General features: G+C 37.1%; 3 protein-coding genes across 5 annotated transcripts in view; 1 reads left to right on the top strand and 2 right to left on the bottom strand.

The window, feature by feature from the left end:
- Positions 1-15,815, bottom strand: part of LOC130073045 (gastrula zinc finger protein XlCGF7.1-like) — a 471,752-nt gene that overhangs the window by 39,217 nt on the left and 416,720 nt on the right. The window lies entirely within an intron of this gene.
- LOC130073075 (gastrula zinc finger protein XlCGF7.1-like) overlaps positions 1-15,815 on the bottom strand; it is a 161,818-nt gene that overhangs the window by 7,519 nt on the left and 138,484 nt on the right. Inside the window, exons 1-2 of one of the 2 annotated variants that reach the window (XM_056238504.1) lie at positions 2,861-2,927; positions 309-425 (exon numbers count right to left, since the gene is read on the bottom strand). In XM_056238504.1, the coding sequence (XP_056094479.1) occupies positions 309-366 (58 nt within the window). In that variant the 5' untranslated portion in view covers positions 367-425; positions 2,861-2,927. Of the gene's footprint in view, positions 1-308; positions 426-2,860; positions 2,928-15,815 lie in introns of those variants that run through there. The other variant, XM_056238505.1, reaches the window with a different exon arrangement.
- Positions 1-15,815, top strand: part of LOC130073052 (gastrula zinc finger protein XlCGF57.1-like) — a 175,251-nt gene that overhangs the window by 149,051 nt on the left and 10,385 nt on the right. The window contains exon 1 of one of the 2 annotated variants that reach the window (XM_056238469.1): positions 6,480-6,546. The exons of the other annotated variant lie outside the window; for it this stretch is intronic. The gene's annotated coding sequence lies outside the window, so the exon portion shown is untranslated. Of the gene's footprint in view, positions 1-6,479; positions 6,547-15,815 lie in introns of those variants that run through there. 2 annotated transcript variants of the gene reach the window in all.

Raw genomic sequence — 15,815 nt, 5'->3', positions numbered from 1 at the left:
CATATTCTGATTTGAAACCCCATAACGGTTTGCTGAGATGTTTATTTACGACAAACAATTTGAAAATTACTCATCATCATATTTAGATAAGAGATAATAAGATAATAAACCTCCAAACGTTTGGTATTTCTGAAAAGCCCTGAATGTGCTCTTTACAGGACTGTGACATGAATGATCTCAGAGAAATTCGCTAAAATATAATGTCCTCTAGAGAGGATAAAGTCTATGCCTGGGTCTCAGAAGGATTTGTGAGTTTTCATCTTAATGTTCCTCATCAGTCATTAAAGAGAATGAAGGAAAACACCAACCTATTTGTTCCTCTGTATCTTCATCTTTTATTCTGCAGGGTTCTTCCTTAATCTCCATCTTTACAATAGTATGTCCGTAGTTTCTCCTGGAGTAATTCCTCCTGCTTGCTTCTTCTCCTGTGGGAAGATGTGAATATTCCCCAGCATTTAAACTCTCATGAACGGCTGTGGGAGCTTCACTGACTGAAGGAGTGAATTGTGGTCGTTGTTGCTCATTTAGCAGATGATCATCACACTTACAATCACTCGAGATTATCCAGGTGCAAATGTTTTGATCAAACAACTGTTTAGAAACAATTCAACTCCTCTAGCTGATTTTATGTTGCTCTAACATATAATTTACATGCATTAAAAACGAGTTACCAGGTGTCATTTGTTCGATGATGATGATAAATAATGTAAAATGAAAACAACTCATAATCTTAACCAATTGTAATGTGAAAAACCAGCCAGTTACGAGATTACCTTTCACAAGCGTCATGAACAACATCAGTCGGTTCATTTCGATTAATTTCCGAGTGATTCACTAAATGAACTGACTCGTTTAGTCGTTTGGATTTAGATTTATCCTAATAAATAGTGATGGCAATTTCAAAACACTGCTTCATGAAGCTTCGAAACCTTTACGAATCTTTTGTTCTGAATTAATGTTTTTTTTTTTTTTTGCAATAAAAGTGCAATAGATTTGTAAAAGGTGTTTTTAAAGAGCAACATGCAGGTTGGACACCCCTATATAGAATAGTGTATGTTGATGATAGAACAACTAGATTTTCTTAACTGGAGTAATATTTATTTAGCCATTAACGATATTTTGAGATAAATTGTAATAACTTCCGCGTCTGTAAAGCACTAACCGGAAGTGACGATCGGCGAGGGAGTCTGCTCAAGTTCAAGCTCAGATTACAATGGATGCGAATGAAGAAACCGAGTTCTCCGATGTGGACGAACATGCTTATGATGGCCCACAGTACCTGATGAACTTTGCAGACATTTGATGTTGCACTGTGACCCACAATGAAGGACTGGTTCAGTATTGTGTAGAGAGAAGCCCTCTGTATCTTCGAAATCTACAGTGCTAGGTGCGTCTATCCCTTCATTACTGGCTGCACTCTCTGCCAAAATCTGAAAACACAGAGAAAAAACACAATAACATAGAATACAAGCTTAGTTACAAACTAGACCAGTAATAAATCAGTAAATAAAAAAGAGATATAAAACCAAAGCAACTCTGACAAGTTAAAAAAATCGAGGGGATTTCTACATATTGGGTAATACATGGACCTTGCAATTTAATGGAGAGTAACTTATAACGTTAGCCTACTGGGATACAAAATCAGACGGGAAGGCGGCGGGAGAACAGTTTGAATTGAAATGCGGGGGAAACGGGAGAGTTGGGCTAACGTTAGCTTCCTGCCAATAGCTAACGTTATAGGATTGTGCAAACTACTAAATTCATTTCAGAAGGCAGACAGTTACGTTACGACAACCTGTCCTAAAGTTCAGTCTCTCTCCCTCTCGCTGTATTATTATACAAAATAAATATTAAATATTTTATTTAATAAAAAATACATTATATAAAAACATTATACTAAACATTATACTATTATTATTATTATGAAATTACACAATTTAAGAGTTAAAATAATTAAAAGTAAGACTTACTCTGCTAAGTGCTCGTTTTCGTTGCACAGAATGTTTGCTACCGTTAGCACTTGGTCCTCCAGTCCCGCCCGCGCCAAAATCCGGTGTAAACTTTGACGGTGGACTTGATTCCATCGAGTGCACCGAGGGAACAGCATCAGTAATCAGCCTCACGTGGTCCTTACTCCGAAATCCCATCCGAGACTCCATCAAATCTCCAGGTCGATAATTCTCCGGAGTGAAATGTGCGCTACAAACGACCGAGTGTGTGGTGACAGACGCGGCAGTGAAGTCTGCTCTCTTCACCTGCACAAAACGCACCCAAGACCGAAAAGCCTTGTTTTTCCTAGAAGGAAAATGATGGACACGATGTCCTGACAGGCTGGAATTCGTGCAACTAGCACAAACACAATAATTTACCATTATGGCTTCTCTAAAACTCGATCTAAAACTTTCTGTCTCTCAATAACTTACTGCTCTAACTAAACCAACACCCAACAATGAGAAAGCTGACCGCGAGCTCTTTTATTTACCTCGGCCTACGTCATATGACGCGTTGCTATAGCGGGAAAGGCGTATTCCAGAGCCTAGTACATTTTCATCAAAATCTCAATATCAAATGAGATTTCATTAGTAATTTCTACATATGTGTTTTTAAAATACCTCTGCAGACAATTTAAAGTATTAATTCAGAAATAAATTCATGCATGTTGCTCTTAAAGCATGTTTGGCCCGGGTCTTTGTTGCATTTACACGGTTCTGACCACTAGGGGTCACGCGGAGACGGGTGTCGGATTGTTTCGAAGCCTCCACACAATACGGCACATTTGCTTTCACAGTTTCAGTGATCCACGAAGTCTCGATCTGCCCACAACACCACTACTAATACATGATCAAATAAACGTACCTACAGTCTGAAAACAGCAGATTTAGAGCAGAATGAACGGCTGTGTTCCACTTCTCGTGTTTATGTTCCCTCGCTCACTTCTCTTCTTCTCCTAGACTGAGTAGGGGGAGGCTGCAGACCTGGAGCCGGCAGATATACGCCCCTGGCAGTTTTACGCCCCGGCAGTTTTACGACCCTGTTGTTCCTGATGCGTCCAGTAGAGGGATATACTGCGAAATAACATCATTAAATCGACGCTTAATAACCCGTCCATAGACTTGACAATTTTGTGTTTTTTGTTCATTTAAATATAAACGTTATAGTGTAGATCTGCACGGATTAAATTATCTGTTTAACAAAAAAACAAAGGGGGTAAACGGACATCAAAAGAGATTGAATTAGGGTACACAAATATGCAATATTAAATTTTGTCAATATAAAAACATGTAAGGTTCTTTACAACAGACTCAATGATATTATTTGTTTTATAAACCTTTGAGTTTAAAGGTTCTGACATTTTCTTAAAGGAAGAAAAAAAATGAACTTTATATCAGAGGAGAATATTCTAGAATCAGGATTACTTTGAATGGTTCTGTCTTTATGAAGATGAAACTTGCCCAGAAGACAAAGTAATAATACCGTATAATCAAGATTAACATCGTTAGAATTAAAATCTGACAAAAATAGATTCTGTCATTTGTATGTTAAATAATCTGCTAAAGTTATTGTTTTTTAGCAATGATGCAACATTTATTATTTATAAACGATTAGCTCGATAGAGCTAGGGTAGGTAGATATCAATTCATATATATATAATAATGGATGGGTCTATAATGTATTTTGACAGGTTTCTGTTCTATCTGGCTTAAACTTAACTAACCGCGTGTAGGTTTAGCTTCCCCTATCTTCTCTACTCAATTTAAAATTAATTTTAATTTTAATTTTCTTTTGTTGCCTGTCTTCAGCTTGGCCTCTTCTGGTAAGACTCTGTTTACTCCTTGCATTAAAACATACTCCACATGGTTTATAGAGCAATATTACAGTAGATAATGGAAATATGTGAATTTTTTTTACAGTCTATGGTGTGAACACACAAAAGACACATTTATAATAGGTATGTAAATCTCTCTCTCTCTCTCTAAGTACAGAGTTAAACTGCACACTCACTCAAATACGTTAAAACACATTACAAACTTTCCCCATATGGTTTGAATGTAGATTCTGGTTTGAGTTGTTTCTTATAAATGAGATGATCTAATTATCTCATTTACATCTTAATATACATTTTTTCTTAAAATAGCTTACTGATCTGGACTCAAATGTAGGGTATGTGCACTTAATGTGGGTTTTATCATACTCTGTCTTTACCAAGTTCTCTTTAACTTGGATCTCATAAAGGTGTGTTTGCTTTAGCTACTTAAGGAAACACACACACACACACACACACACACACACACACACACACAGGGACAAGGTCAAATTCACCATGGATGTCCTTTTTAACTTTTTTAATGTTTCATTTTTTAATGTTTCATCAGTGAGCAGGAGCAGTTAAAGAAAAAAAAAACAGTTAAAGAAGAGTGGCAAACCATAGGGGAGTCATCATAATTCATAAATGGTGTTAATAAATATTTTTTTGTGAACAACAATATTGTCTATATCTTCTAAATGGCCAATGGAATTTTAGAAAAGGGATAAATTGTGTTTGTCTTCATAAAATGCTGTGTAGGACACTGTTTTGTAGCTGTATGATGACCAATAGAATAGTACAGCAGATATTTAATCGAGGATCCATATTATTACACGGTACTGCATGTCTAATGGGCTAAATATGGTTAATATCTAAATGTGACTTTATATAAATTCACAAAAACATATTTCACTCAGTCTCCTGTATATAAAAACCTATGGTGAATTGGCCTATAACTGCAGTAGGTCATAGCATCACCTGTCATAACACATAGTTGATCCAACTATGTGTATTTTTAATTTTTCAATTCACAAAAACAAATAGTCTTCTGTAGGTTGAGTGAAGAGAGTGAAGCCCAACTGAATATCTACAGAAAATTGAATCCGTGGAGATCTACACTGTAACGTTTATATTTAAATTAACAAAAAACACAAAATTGTCAAGTCTATGGACGGGTTATTAATGTGTAAGCGTCGATTTAATTATGTTATTTCGCAGTATATCCCTCTACTGGACGCATCAGGAACAACAGGGTCCTAAAACTGTCGGGGCGTAAAACTGCCAGGGGCGTAAATCTGCCGGCTCCAGGTCTGCAGCCTCCCCATATAGCCTAGACTCGGATGTGTGTCATTGCTTCGGTTGCTCGAGCGCCTCTTCTTCTTCTTCTTCTTTCTTTTAATGGCGGTTGGCAAACAACTTTTAAGTGTGCATTACCGCCACCTTCTGATATGGAGTGTGGATCACAATAGCCTTTCCTCACTACCTTTAAATAAATATATAAATAAATACATACATCCATAATAAAACCAATAAATAACTTCATAAATATTTAATAACATTATTAATATTCATACATGATCATTGTTATTAAATACAACTTTCTAAGACAACTCAACTCATATTCTTCTACTAAGCCCTGTTTTACTCAAAAACACAAATATCGCTCTATACCCTACATGTCCTGAATTCATTTGTAATATTTCCTTCATTTCAAATCTAATTTTTTCTTTTCTAAACCAGTTTTTCAGCCTCATCCTTTCCTCCTTATACTTATGACAATTTATAATAACATGTTCTACTGTTTCATTAATATTACAGACCTCACACATCCCGTTTTCATGTTTTCCTATTAATGTAAGCGTAGGCTACTATTCAATCCAGTATGCCCAAATCTCATTCTTGAAATAATGTCCTCTTCCCTTTTATTCCTATTATTTTCTCTCATACCTCCTACCCTCTTTTGGATACTGTAATACATTCTTGCTTTTGTTTCTTTATTCCACTCCTCTTGCCACTTCTTTCTCATTTCTTCTTTGATTATGCTTTTAACTTCCGCCTTACTATAACTTATTACCATATCTATCTCTGTTCTTTTTGTTGCATTTTTGGCATATTTGTCTGCCATTTCATTTCCTTCTACTCCTATATGAGCTGGAATCCAGATGAATTTTACTACTACTTCTACTCTATTAACTCTATAAACAGCTTGAGCTATTTCCAACAAAATATCATGTCTTGCTTCGGATTGCATGTTCTTAATACTGGTTAACGCAGTACTTGAATCTGACCCAATTAACACTTCCATTGACCTACTATTTTCAACCCACTCAAGCGCTAAGAGAATGGCCAGCATTTCTCCTGTATACACTGACATTTTTGCTCGAGCGCCTCTACTGGCGGAAACCATATTAAGCTATCTAACATATTCGATACAAGATTTAAATCACTGTTTATCAGACTGTGATTTTGTTTTTATTGGGAGAAATCTAAATCAGACAGCTTACACTAAGCTATTGTTAGGTAGCCTAAATCTTAATTAATAAATCTCTAATAAATTTAATATATGAATGTCAGATAGTTTATTGTTGATTGGTTTCCGCCAGTAGAGGCGCTCGAGCAACCGAAGCAATGACACACATCCGAGTCTAGGAGAAGAAGAGAAGTGAGCGAGGGAAGGGAACATAAACACGAGACGTTAATCACAGCCGTTCATTCTGCTCTAAATCTGCTGTTTTCAGACTGTGAGTACATTCATTTTATCTTTTATTAGGAGAAATCTAAATCCAAACGACTAAACGAGTCAGTACATTTAGTGAATCACTCAGAAATGAATCGACTGATGTTGTTCATTACGCTCGTGAAACATAAACTCGTTACTGGCTGGTTTTTAACATTGCAATATGTGAAGATTATGTTGTGTTTTCATTTTATAATGAAACCTGGCAAACATTTTTTATTGAATATAAATCATATCTAATGTAAGAGCAACATACATTAGCTATCTGAGGAGTTCCATTGTTTCTAAACAGTTGTTTGAGTAGTTAAAGGCAGGATAGGCAATTTGTTCCAGAAACATTTTTTGTTATGCTAGTTGAAAGTAAAGATCGACCATTGCTGATTTTTTTCCATGAACAATACTAATTATTTGCATGTTTATGTGCTTGATAACTGGTATACAGAACCAGTATTTATTGTTTTATTTCAGTTTTTGACCATTAGCCTATATCTAGCCTACAGCAATGAACTGAACAAACTGTTTTATTTAAAGGTGCCCTAGAATGGTTTTTTATATTATTTTATAATGTTTCCTGGGTTGCCCTTATAATGTTAGTATGTTTTTTTAGATCAAAATTTAGTCATAATTTAGAAATAAAAGGCATTTTTCCTAGCCTGATTTTAGCCTCTGATTTGAACGCTCTGTTTGAAGGGGCGTGTCTGCTGTGTGTAACCGGCCTCTGCTGTGATTGGCTGACATGCTTGCATATGAAATAGCAATGTATTACATGTGAAACTCTCTCGAATAATTTTACTACAGCTATTAGACGTTTTTACTATTACAGCTATCGAGATTAACGAATCGTGAGATGTTTTTAAAGTATTTAGATCTAGTCCCATCACATACAATGTTGCCGTGATGACTGAGCATTGATCAAGCAGATCACTTGATCGCGAGCATGAAGATCTTATCATTGCAATGCAGTTTCTGCACTCTCTCTAATGCTTTCACCAATGCAAACACGATCATGTAAATACAGTAAGAGCTTCGTTGTGCAGTGTAACGTGCGTCATTGAATTCATAACGAGTTTGGCAAGTGTCCAGATAAACTCGCGCTGTGGATTGTTCTTTGATCGCTTTCTGTATATAATTTATTCACAAACAATTTAAATAAGTTTTTTTTCATCCTACTAAAAGAAACGATGTGAAGTTGATATTTTAGTCCCTGGCTAAGATTACCTGAGAAAGATTACCTGTCTGAACTTGAACAATTACACATCAGAAAGTGTTGCTTGGTAGCTCGATCCGAGGCCAGCTCTGTATTGGCCCAAGTTGAGGAAACAGTCGTCGGTGAAATGTTTGGAAATGTCCAGAGAAAATAAAATTAACCCATTGTTTCTTCAGAGGCTCGGATGAGTGAACTAAAAAATACTTTTGTGTTCATGTGTACATCCAAACATGAGCAACTGCTATGCTTCGGCTGCGCTACCTGCGCAGTTCCGCCTGGCATTGAACATGGGCTGGCATATGCAAATTCTTGGAGTCGTACATATTAATGATCCCGACTGTTGCGTCACAGTCGGTGTTATGTGGAGATTCGCCTATTTTTCAGGGGTGTTTTTCAAAAACGAGATTTAAGTAAGAAGGAGAAAACAATAGTGTTTGAGACTCACTGTATGTCATGTCCATGTACTGAACTCTTGTTATTTAACTATGCCAAAATAAATTCAATTTCACATTCTAGGGCATCTTTAACACTTTTTAAATACTGTAATTTCTGCAATTTTACCCCCTCTTTACATACCAAACAAAACACTTCTACATCAATAAATAGAGTCTGAAAGAGTTAAAAAAACAATATACTGCGCTCAAGTGTCTTTTATTAAACAAAATCATTGATAAGGTAAATAACCAGGTATTGAATATAGCATGTAAAATATTTCTTACAATTATTTTAAAAAGAATAAAACATTCTTAACCGCCTGAATAAAAAAGATTACTGCTTTAGTGTATCTTAATTTGCATCTTTGGGTAATACATTACATCTTTGGGTAATACACTTAATTTGCAAATATTATAGCAACAGCATATTAACAACAGGCTATTACATGCTGTTACATAAACGCTTATGTAGTTTCATCTTGATGCTAAAAAATATAGATGAACTCGCGTAGTCTTTAATTTACAAAGACTACGTGAGTTCATCTATATTTTTTAGAAACAAGATGAAACTACATAGCAAGAGTTTATGTAACATCTCATTTGAGCATTAATGGCTGTTATGTTAAATAAAGTTTATTAACAATTAATTGCCACGAGATCTCGTGAGACTAAATTGTGACAAGATTTCTCATGAAGTGAAAAGGTGTCTGCCTCACAACGGAGGGTGAAATTAGCATAGAATATATGCCACTGTTACATTTACATTACGGTACCCACTGCAGCACCGCCTCCACTGTCGATTTGCTGTTTTTATAAAAATAAAAACTATTGTTAAACGTTTACTCTGCTCACCAGGGCCGGATTAAGAATTCAGAGGCCCCTGGGCAAAATGTAACAGTTTTACTGAGTTAAAAGGAACTTTGTTGTACTATGCTGGAGTAAAGTTCATAAATGATCATACTTTTCCATAGGATTTTGTAAAACTATGTATTTGCTATACAGAATGTCAAACGGAGACCAGTGTTTCCTCTAGGATTTTTTCCAGCTGTGGTGGCAGGCCCATTTCGCCAGGGGGAGGGGGCATGGCCCATGAGTGATTGCCATTGGCCACGCCCCCTTACCCCAGGTGTTTAAACCTCCCCTAAGTATTATAACATTATAACATGAAAGGCTCGAATAAGAGCGGCAAAGCGATTATGCGCATCCCGTGCGCAGAATGATGCACTTGAAGCAACGCGAAGTCACAGCGCGCAGCGCTCCGGATTGAAAAGTTCAAAGCACAAAGCGAAGAGATTATATCTGTCTATCTATGCTTAATGTATTATATATTTGCAACAGTTTATTGAGCATTTTCTTTTAACAGTTTTAAATTTCAGTTACAATGCGGATGAAGAACAATTCATAGCGCTCTCCAGTGCTGTAATCTAACAGACACCCGGGAGAAAGGATTATGATTTAGAAAACGCTATAACGCGACGCGCTGTGTGAATGCTGAATGGAGAATGACTGAGGAGAGATGAGTTTCCATTAACTTTAACTAACGACTTAAATATTCATTTTTACCTCACATTATGCTATTGAATGACTTTAGAAGTCTTGGAATATAGTGCGAACACTTTATGGTGCTTTACAATGTTTTTTATGCCTTTAGCTTAACAATAACACAATATGCACATTAATATCGGACCTCACTGAGAAGCTGCAGCCGTGGCGGGATTATTTTAGGTGTGGCGGCCCGCCACGGCAGAATGAATGTAGAAGCATCATATTTAGAAGCATCAGAAGCTCTATAAAAGCATCCATATTTGCTTCCTCTGATTTGCCGCTCACGTTCAAAAACCGGCTGCGTGCATGACGTCCGGACGTCCCGTATAGGCTATAGTTACAAAAATGGAGGCGAACAGCCAGCTGATTTTATTTATTTATTAAATCGATTCTTGGACATTTCAGATCGATTCTGAATCGTTGCAAATGAGAATCTAGATTCTTCTGTGAATCGATTTTTTGGCACACCCCTAATATATGGAGTCTCAGTCTACATTACATTATCACTGGTGTTTTAGGATGCCAAACAATTATTATAATAATATAATAATGATTTATATAATTATTCCTATGACGTAAAATCCATATAGCCTATGAATGAAAATTAATATTTCAAAAGTATATTTTACATTACACTATAGTCTAGGAAAATTCCAATACTTTTTTCTTAATTTCTTCACTTGCAAGATATAAACCCTTGAGCTTTTATTTTGGAGAAAACACCAGATCACCATTCTGAACGCGTGAGCAAAGTGCGCATTTTTCTTTAAATCACGCAGCACAAACAGAATGGTACGAAAGAGGATTAGGGCCAAGCAATAATAAAAAAATAAAACCATCTCGAGATTAAAGTCATTATAATGCGAAATTAAACTCGTTAAATTTCGAGAAAAAAAGTCGAAATACAATCTTGAGAATAAAGTCGTTGTGTTTCAAGAAAAAAACTCGTTAAATTTTGAGAAAAAAGCACAAGCGATTTTCTGTGGTAACGAAAAAAAACCCCGAATGAATCTGTCATGTATCCGAGGCTAAAGTAATAAATATTGAGAATGCAATGGCCCGTATTATATATCTCTAACTCCAAACGATTGGCCACTGATCAGGGCTGCTTTTCCCAAAGGCATCGTAGCTTAAGTTGATCGTTGAACAATTACCACCTATGGTCTCTACGATCAACTTAGGCTTACGATGCTTTTGGGAAACGCAGCCCATATCTAGATAATAGTCACTTCCTTTCATAGATATGTCTGTCAACTTGGTGCTCTATACGATCATGCATGTATTAATGATGCAAAAGACGTGTGTGAGCTCATGCCGTGAGAGGCGAATATGAATGCTGATCAGCAGCTGGCTAGATTAAACTAACACGTGTTGAATTTAAACTACTTTATTAAATACCTCCCGATCAATTGGGACAAACAGTAGCTGCTGTTCATTTCTCTTGTGTCTGCTCTTCTGCTCTTTTCCTGAGTTCTTGCCTCTCTTCATTAAAGCTCCAGGTGAAGGTTGGCCAGATATCGCAAAATATAACCTAAACAAGCCCCTTAAAACGCAATATAATAAGCATACATTGCAAAACTGTACCGGGGAACTAATAACAATAAAACTAGTATTACCAATATCCTACAAAGTTAAAAGGCAGGACATGGATAAAATTTATGACAAAGTGTTTAACATTGGATATTATGGACAATGGATATTATGTAGCCTGGTTAAAACCAGACCATTCTCAGTTGTAACTGAGTTATGGTCTGGCAAAGCGTCATAGACAAATCATTTCCAGAGGGGCGTCACCAACGGACGTCGCGGATAGACCTAAAACCAATCAGAGTGATGGAGATGACGTATGCAGAGCGGCGGAGAAACATCTCCGAGTGTTGTTCTTTGCTCGGTTTTTAACAAAAAGGAAACGTTAAAATCGCTTAAAACAGACGCGATAGCTGATTCGAACGAGTGATGTTCGACGGCGGCATCCATCTTTGTAATGTAGGCTACAAAATCTGCTTCAAAATCCCAGCGCTGTCATCATCGTGTAAAGCCCGCCCCAACGTTTCTGATTGGTGCCTCAATTTCGACGGAGTGGAAATGGGCTTGAATGAGCTCTTTGCCAGACTAACTTTCAGAGCAAATCTAAATTTGCCGAAAGTTGTCTGGGTTTTCCCAGGCTAGATATTATGGATAAAATACTTCAATATAACATATTTAGATAATTATAAATTGATTGATTGAGATTGAAAAATACTTCAACAAAATTTTAAAGTTTAATTACAAAGTTTAAGTTCTATTTAATATAATTTTTTGGGGAAAGCACAGGTTGTGAACCTCTGAAGGACATGCGCAGTTTATCAATCTTTCCATAAAGGCACTCTGACATTGGCCACCAACACTGCCCATTGGTTGAATTAATCCTTTAAATTAAATTAATCATTTAATTTCCTTTATTTTAATGTTTTTATTTTGATAAAATTTAAAGTTTAGAATCAAATATGAAATCAAATCATATATCGAATCGAGAATTGATTTTAAATCGAATTGTGACCCCAATAATCTATTTGAATCGAATCGTGGGATTTCAAAAGATTCTCGCCCCTAGTAAAATATCTTCCTTGATGCTTGACTGATTGATGGTAGTGTTTAACAAGCAAGGGTGCTACATGTTTCACAGGAATGATCACAGAATTGCATTCTTCCTTCTTAAAACCTGCCTTAGCAATACTGCCTCCAACATGCTGACTACCTTTGTCATCCAGAATAGGATGAATTTTCCATGAAACCCTCTACGCACACCTTGGCAATAGAATCGCCATTGACTAGTACATTTTTTTTTGGTTGCTCGCCAGACTGATACACTATTATATTTATATATATGAAATTAATTCCACCAAATCAGCGTATCTTTGTAAAATGGCACAGCTTTTTAAATATCTGAACGTACACTCTTAACATCAGACAATCAAGCATTATATAATATTATAAGAATCGAGCACTATTTAATGATAGAACTTTAGTAATTTGAACTAAAACTTGAATGCATATTTGTCATTTTAACTGAACTTAGGACTGGTGGTGGTGCTTGATATTGTTGGTCATTCAGTGTTTCTGAGGAAAAAAAAATAGATTATAGTAATAGATAATAGTAATTATTATTAAAATATAATAATCCTACTAATTCTACTACTAATAATGACAATATACAACACACTAAGGATTGATGAGCTGCTGGGTTCATGAATGTTAAACACTTTGTCAGCGTTCACTCAAACTGATTTGCTGAAATCAAAACGGGGATGAGCGGCAGCAATGATATTGCCTTTTGCGCATTAGTTGCGCCCACCACCCGAGAAGCCGGCATATTTTATGCTTGTTCTTAAAGGGATACTCCACCCAAAAATGAAAAATCTGTCATTTACTCACCCTCAAGTTGTTGCAAACCTGTATGAGTTTTTTCTTCTGCTGAACACAAAGGAAGATATTTTGAAGAACGATTGGAACCAAACAGTTGTTTGGCACCATTGACTTCCACTATGGAAGTCAATGGTGCCAAAGTTCCAATCGTTCTTCAAAATATCTTCCTTTGTGTTCAGCAGAAGAAAGAAACTCATACAGGTTTGCAACAACTTGAGGGTGAGTAAATGATGACCGATTTTTCATTTTTGGGTGGAGTATCCCTTTAAAAGCTGAATAATTCCAAGTGAACTCTGGTATTTTGAAAGGAAAATACAACAAAGAATATCGTTTACGTAGCGTGTCGATTCTGCTTGGTATGTAAGACTCTCTCTCACTCACTCTCTCTTTGTGTGTGTGAGAGAAATGCAACGCCGAGTTGTCACACATTTACACTAGACTTTACGGTACGTCAAATACAGGTACGCTGAAATACTCGTGCAGATCGCTTGACAGAGAGCGAAACTCTCAAGCGCTCAGTCAGTGTTCAGTGAGTGAAATATCTATGCTATACTTAGCCTCTAACACACACTGGCAAGTAAAACTATATGCTAGTGATTCACTCGCATTGTAGAGGGTTGACTTAGGTCTTCTGGATAGGCTACATTTTGAAAGCTCTTTAGGATAACAATCCTGGCTTTTTCCAACTCCTCATTTGTGGGCCTGTTACAACAGAGATGGCATCTACTACATCTTGGCTCCTTTGTTGAACTTGAAATGGTAAAAGAGCCACCCAGCCATTGGATTCATCTTGATAGAACTTGCATACTTGTTCATTATGCGAAGGAACCTGTCATCATCCACTGACAGTGGAAGCTTGTGATCTCTGGATGTACGAACAAAGATTGATTGGCCTAGCTTCTCGCTTGCACATTGCTAAAGCACTTACAGCTTCTGTTGCGATATGTTCTTGAAACTGAAGTTTGGTGCCGTACGGTTCTTTTACTACTTACTGACTTTCACAAAGCCAGAAGAAGCTGGGGCAACCACTTTCAAGGAGGTCTTAAAAACATCTATGTAAGCAGGTCGATGAGCACCTCCAGGATGCACGTTTCCAATAACAACCCATCCAAGATATAACTTTTGAGCAAATGGAGCGTTGTGTGGACCATTAATTTGTTGACGGACCTTGTGGACCCTAATAAGGTCCCTGCTGAGGAGGAGGAGGATGATAGCATCTGGGTCAGGGGCTGGTATTTCATCAGCAATATCCCTGAGGTGACTGAAATGATGAGCCAATCTGGGGTAGGAATTTCAAAACGAACATTAGGAATCTGATTGCACTCTAGCAGTGAAGGAAAATGAAGGCTTGCATTCTTATCCAATGACTCCACAATGTAGCCACTTGCTCTTCTTCCTGTTGTCTCTTTTAATCCTGCACATGTCTTGAGTGAATACAGAAAAGAAGATCCTTTGATTTGAAACACTTCAAGGAATTCTGTCCTTGCCAATGAGCGGTTGCTCTGTTTATCCAGAATTGCATATATTCTTCTGGATTCTGTTTTGTTACCCACAGGATAGACATTAACCAAACAAATCTTGGAACATGCTCTAGCACTCATTCCAGCTCCACACACTTCAGTACACTTTGATGTTACCACTTGATTAGTTAATTCACTTTCCTCCCCGCTATTTTCTAAGACAGAAGAGATGTTTTTCTTCCAGGGTGCTGGGCCAGGATGTAGAGCTGAAACATGATGATCACATTCACTGCAATGGATTTCAGCTTTGTAGTTTTTTCCCATATTATCTATAGAGGAGCAGCCCCTAAAGCAGGGCTCGAATTTCGGCGCGGGATTGCGGGTATTGCGCATTATTCTAATCAATCCCGCAGGTCTCCCATTTATAATGCGGGAAATTCCCGCAATCGTAATCCACACAGACTATAAAATCAAATCATTCTTTTAACAACTATCTGCCAGACGCAATTTCACAAACATCGTGAGTGTTCAGCGGTGCCGCGTCTTCTATCTCTTCTCTCAAAATGTGTTGTGCAAGGCAGGCATCAAGCGCTGCGGCGATAATACACACTCGCGTTTAGGAGTCGGGACATGAGGGAATATTCACTTGCACAATCGGGCCAGCAGTGCATCGTGACTGAAGTTTACCATTTGCACGTCTTTTTAAGTCTTACCAGTTTAAACATTCAAGCGATTTTAAACTAATCAGTGCTCGCGCGCTCTCTGAGAGATTATTTTCTAAGCGCACATTCATAGAAAATCCGCCTCAAAAACAGCTGGCCAGTAACAAGTTATTTTTCGCGGATTATATTGCGGTCTTCGTGAGTATACTCTAAACATAGTCGCTTTTGTCTTTAAAGGGATACTCCACCAGTTTTTCTTATTAAACTATGTTATTCCCTTAACTAAGACGAGTTGATACATACCTCTCTCGTCTCAGTGCGTGCACTATATCGCTCTGTATTGCCGAAAACTATGTTAGCACTTAGCTTAGCCCATGCATTAAATATGGGCCAAGCAGAGAAGCGACCAAACACTTCCACGTTTTCCCTATGTAAACACAGTTACTCGAGTAGTGTAACTTGACCTGGGCTGGTGACACAAAATAAACCGTTGCGCTTTTCTAAGCGTTTAAAATTGATGACTATATTGTATGGCGGAATACCATAACAATTGCTTTTGA

This window comes from Rhinichthys klamathensis, unplaced genomic scaffold, assembly GCF_029890125.1.
Source record: "Rhinichthys klamathensis goyatoka isolate OS25496 unplaced genomic scaffold, OSU_Roscu_1.1 h1tg000523l_1, whole genome shotgun sequence".
In the NCBI taxonomy this organism is placed as follows: Eukaryota; Metazoa; Chordata; class Actinopteri; order Cypriniformes; family Leuciscidae; genus Rhinichthys; species Rhinichthys klamathensis.
This window is presented reverse-complemented; position numbering and strand designations above follow the sequence as displayed.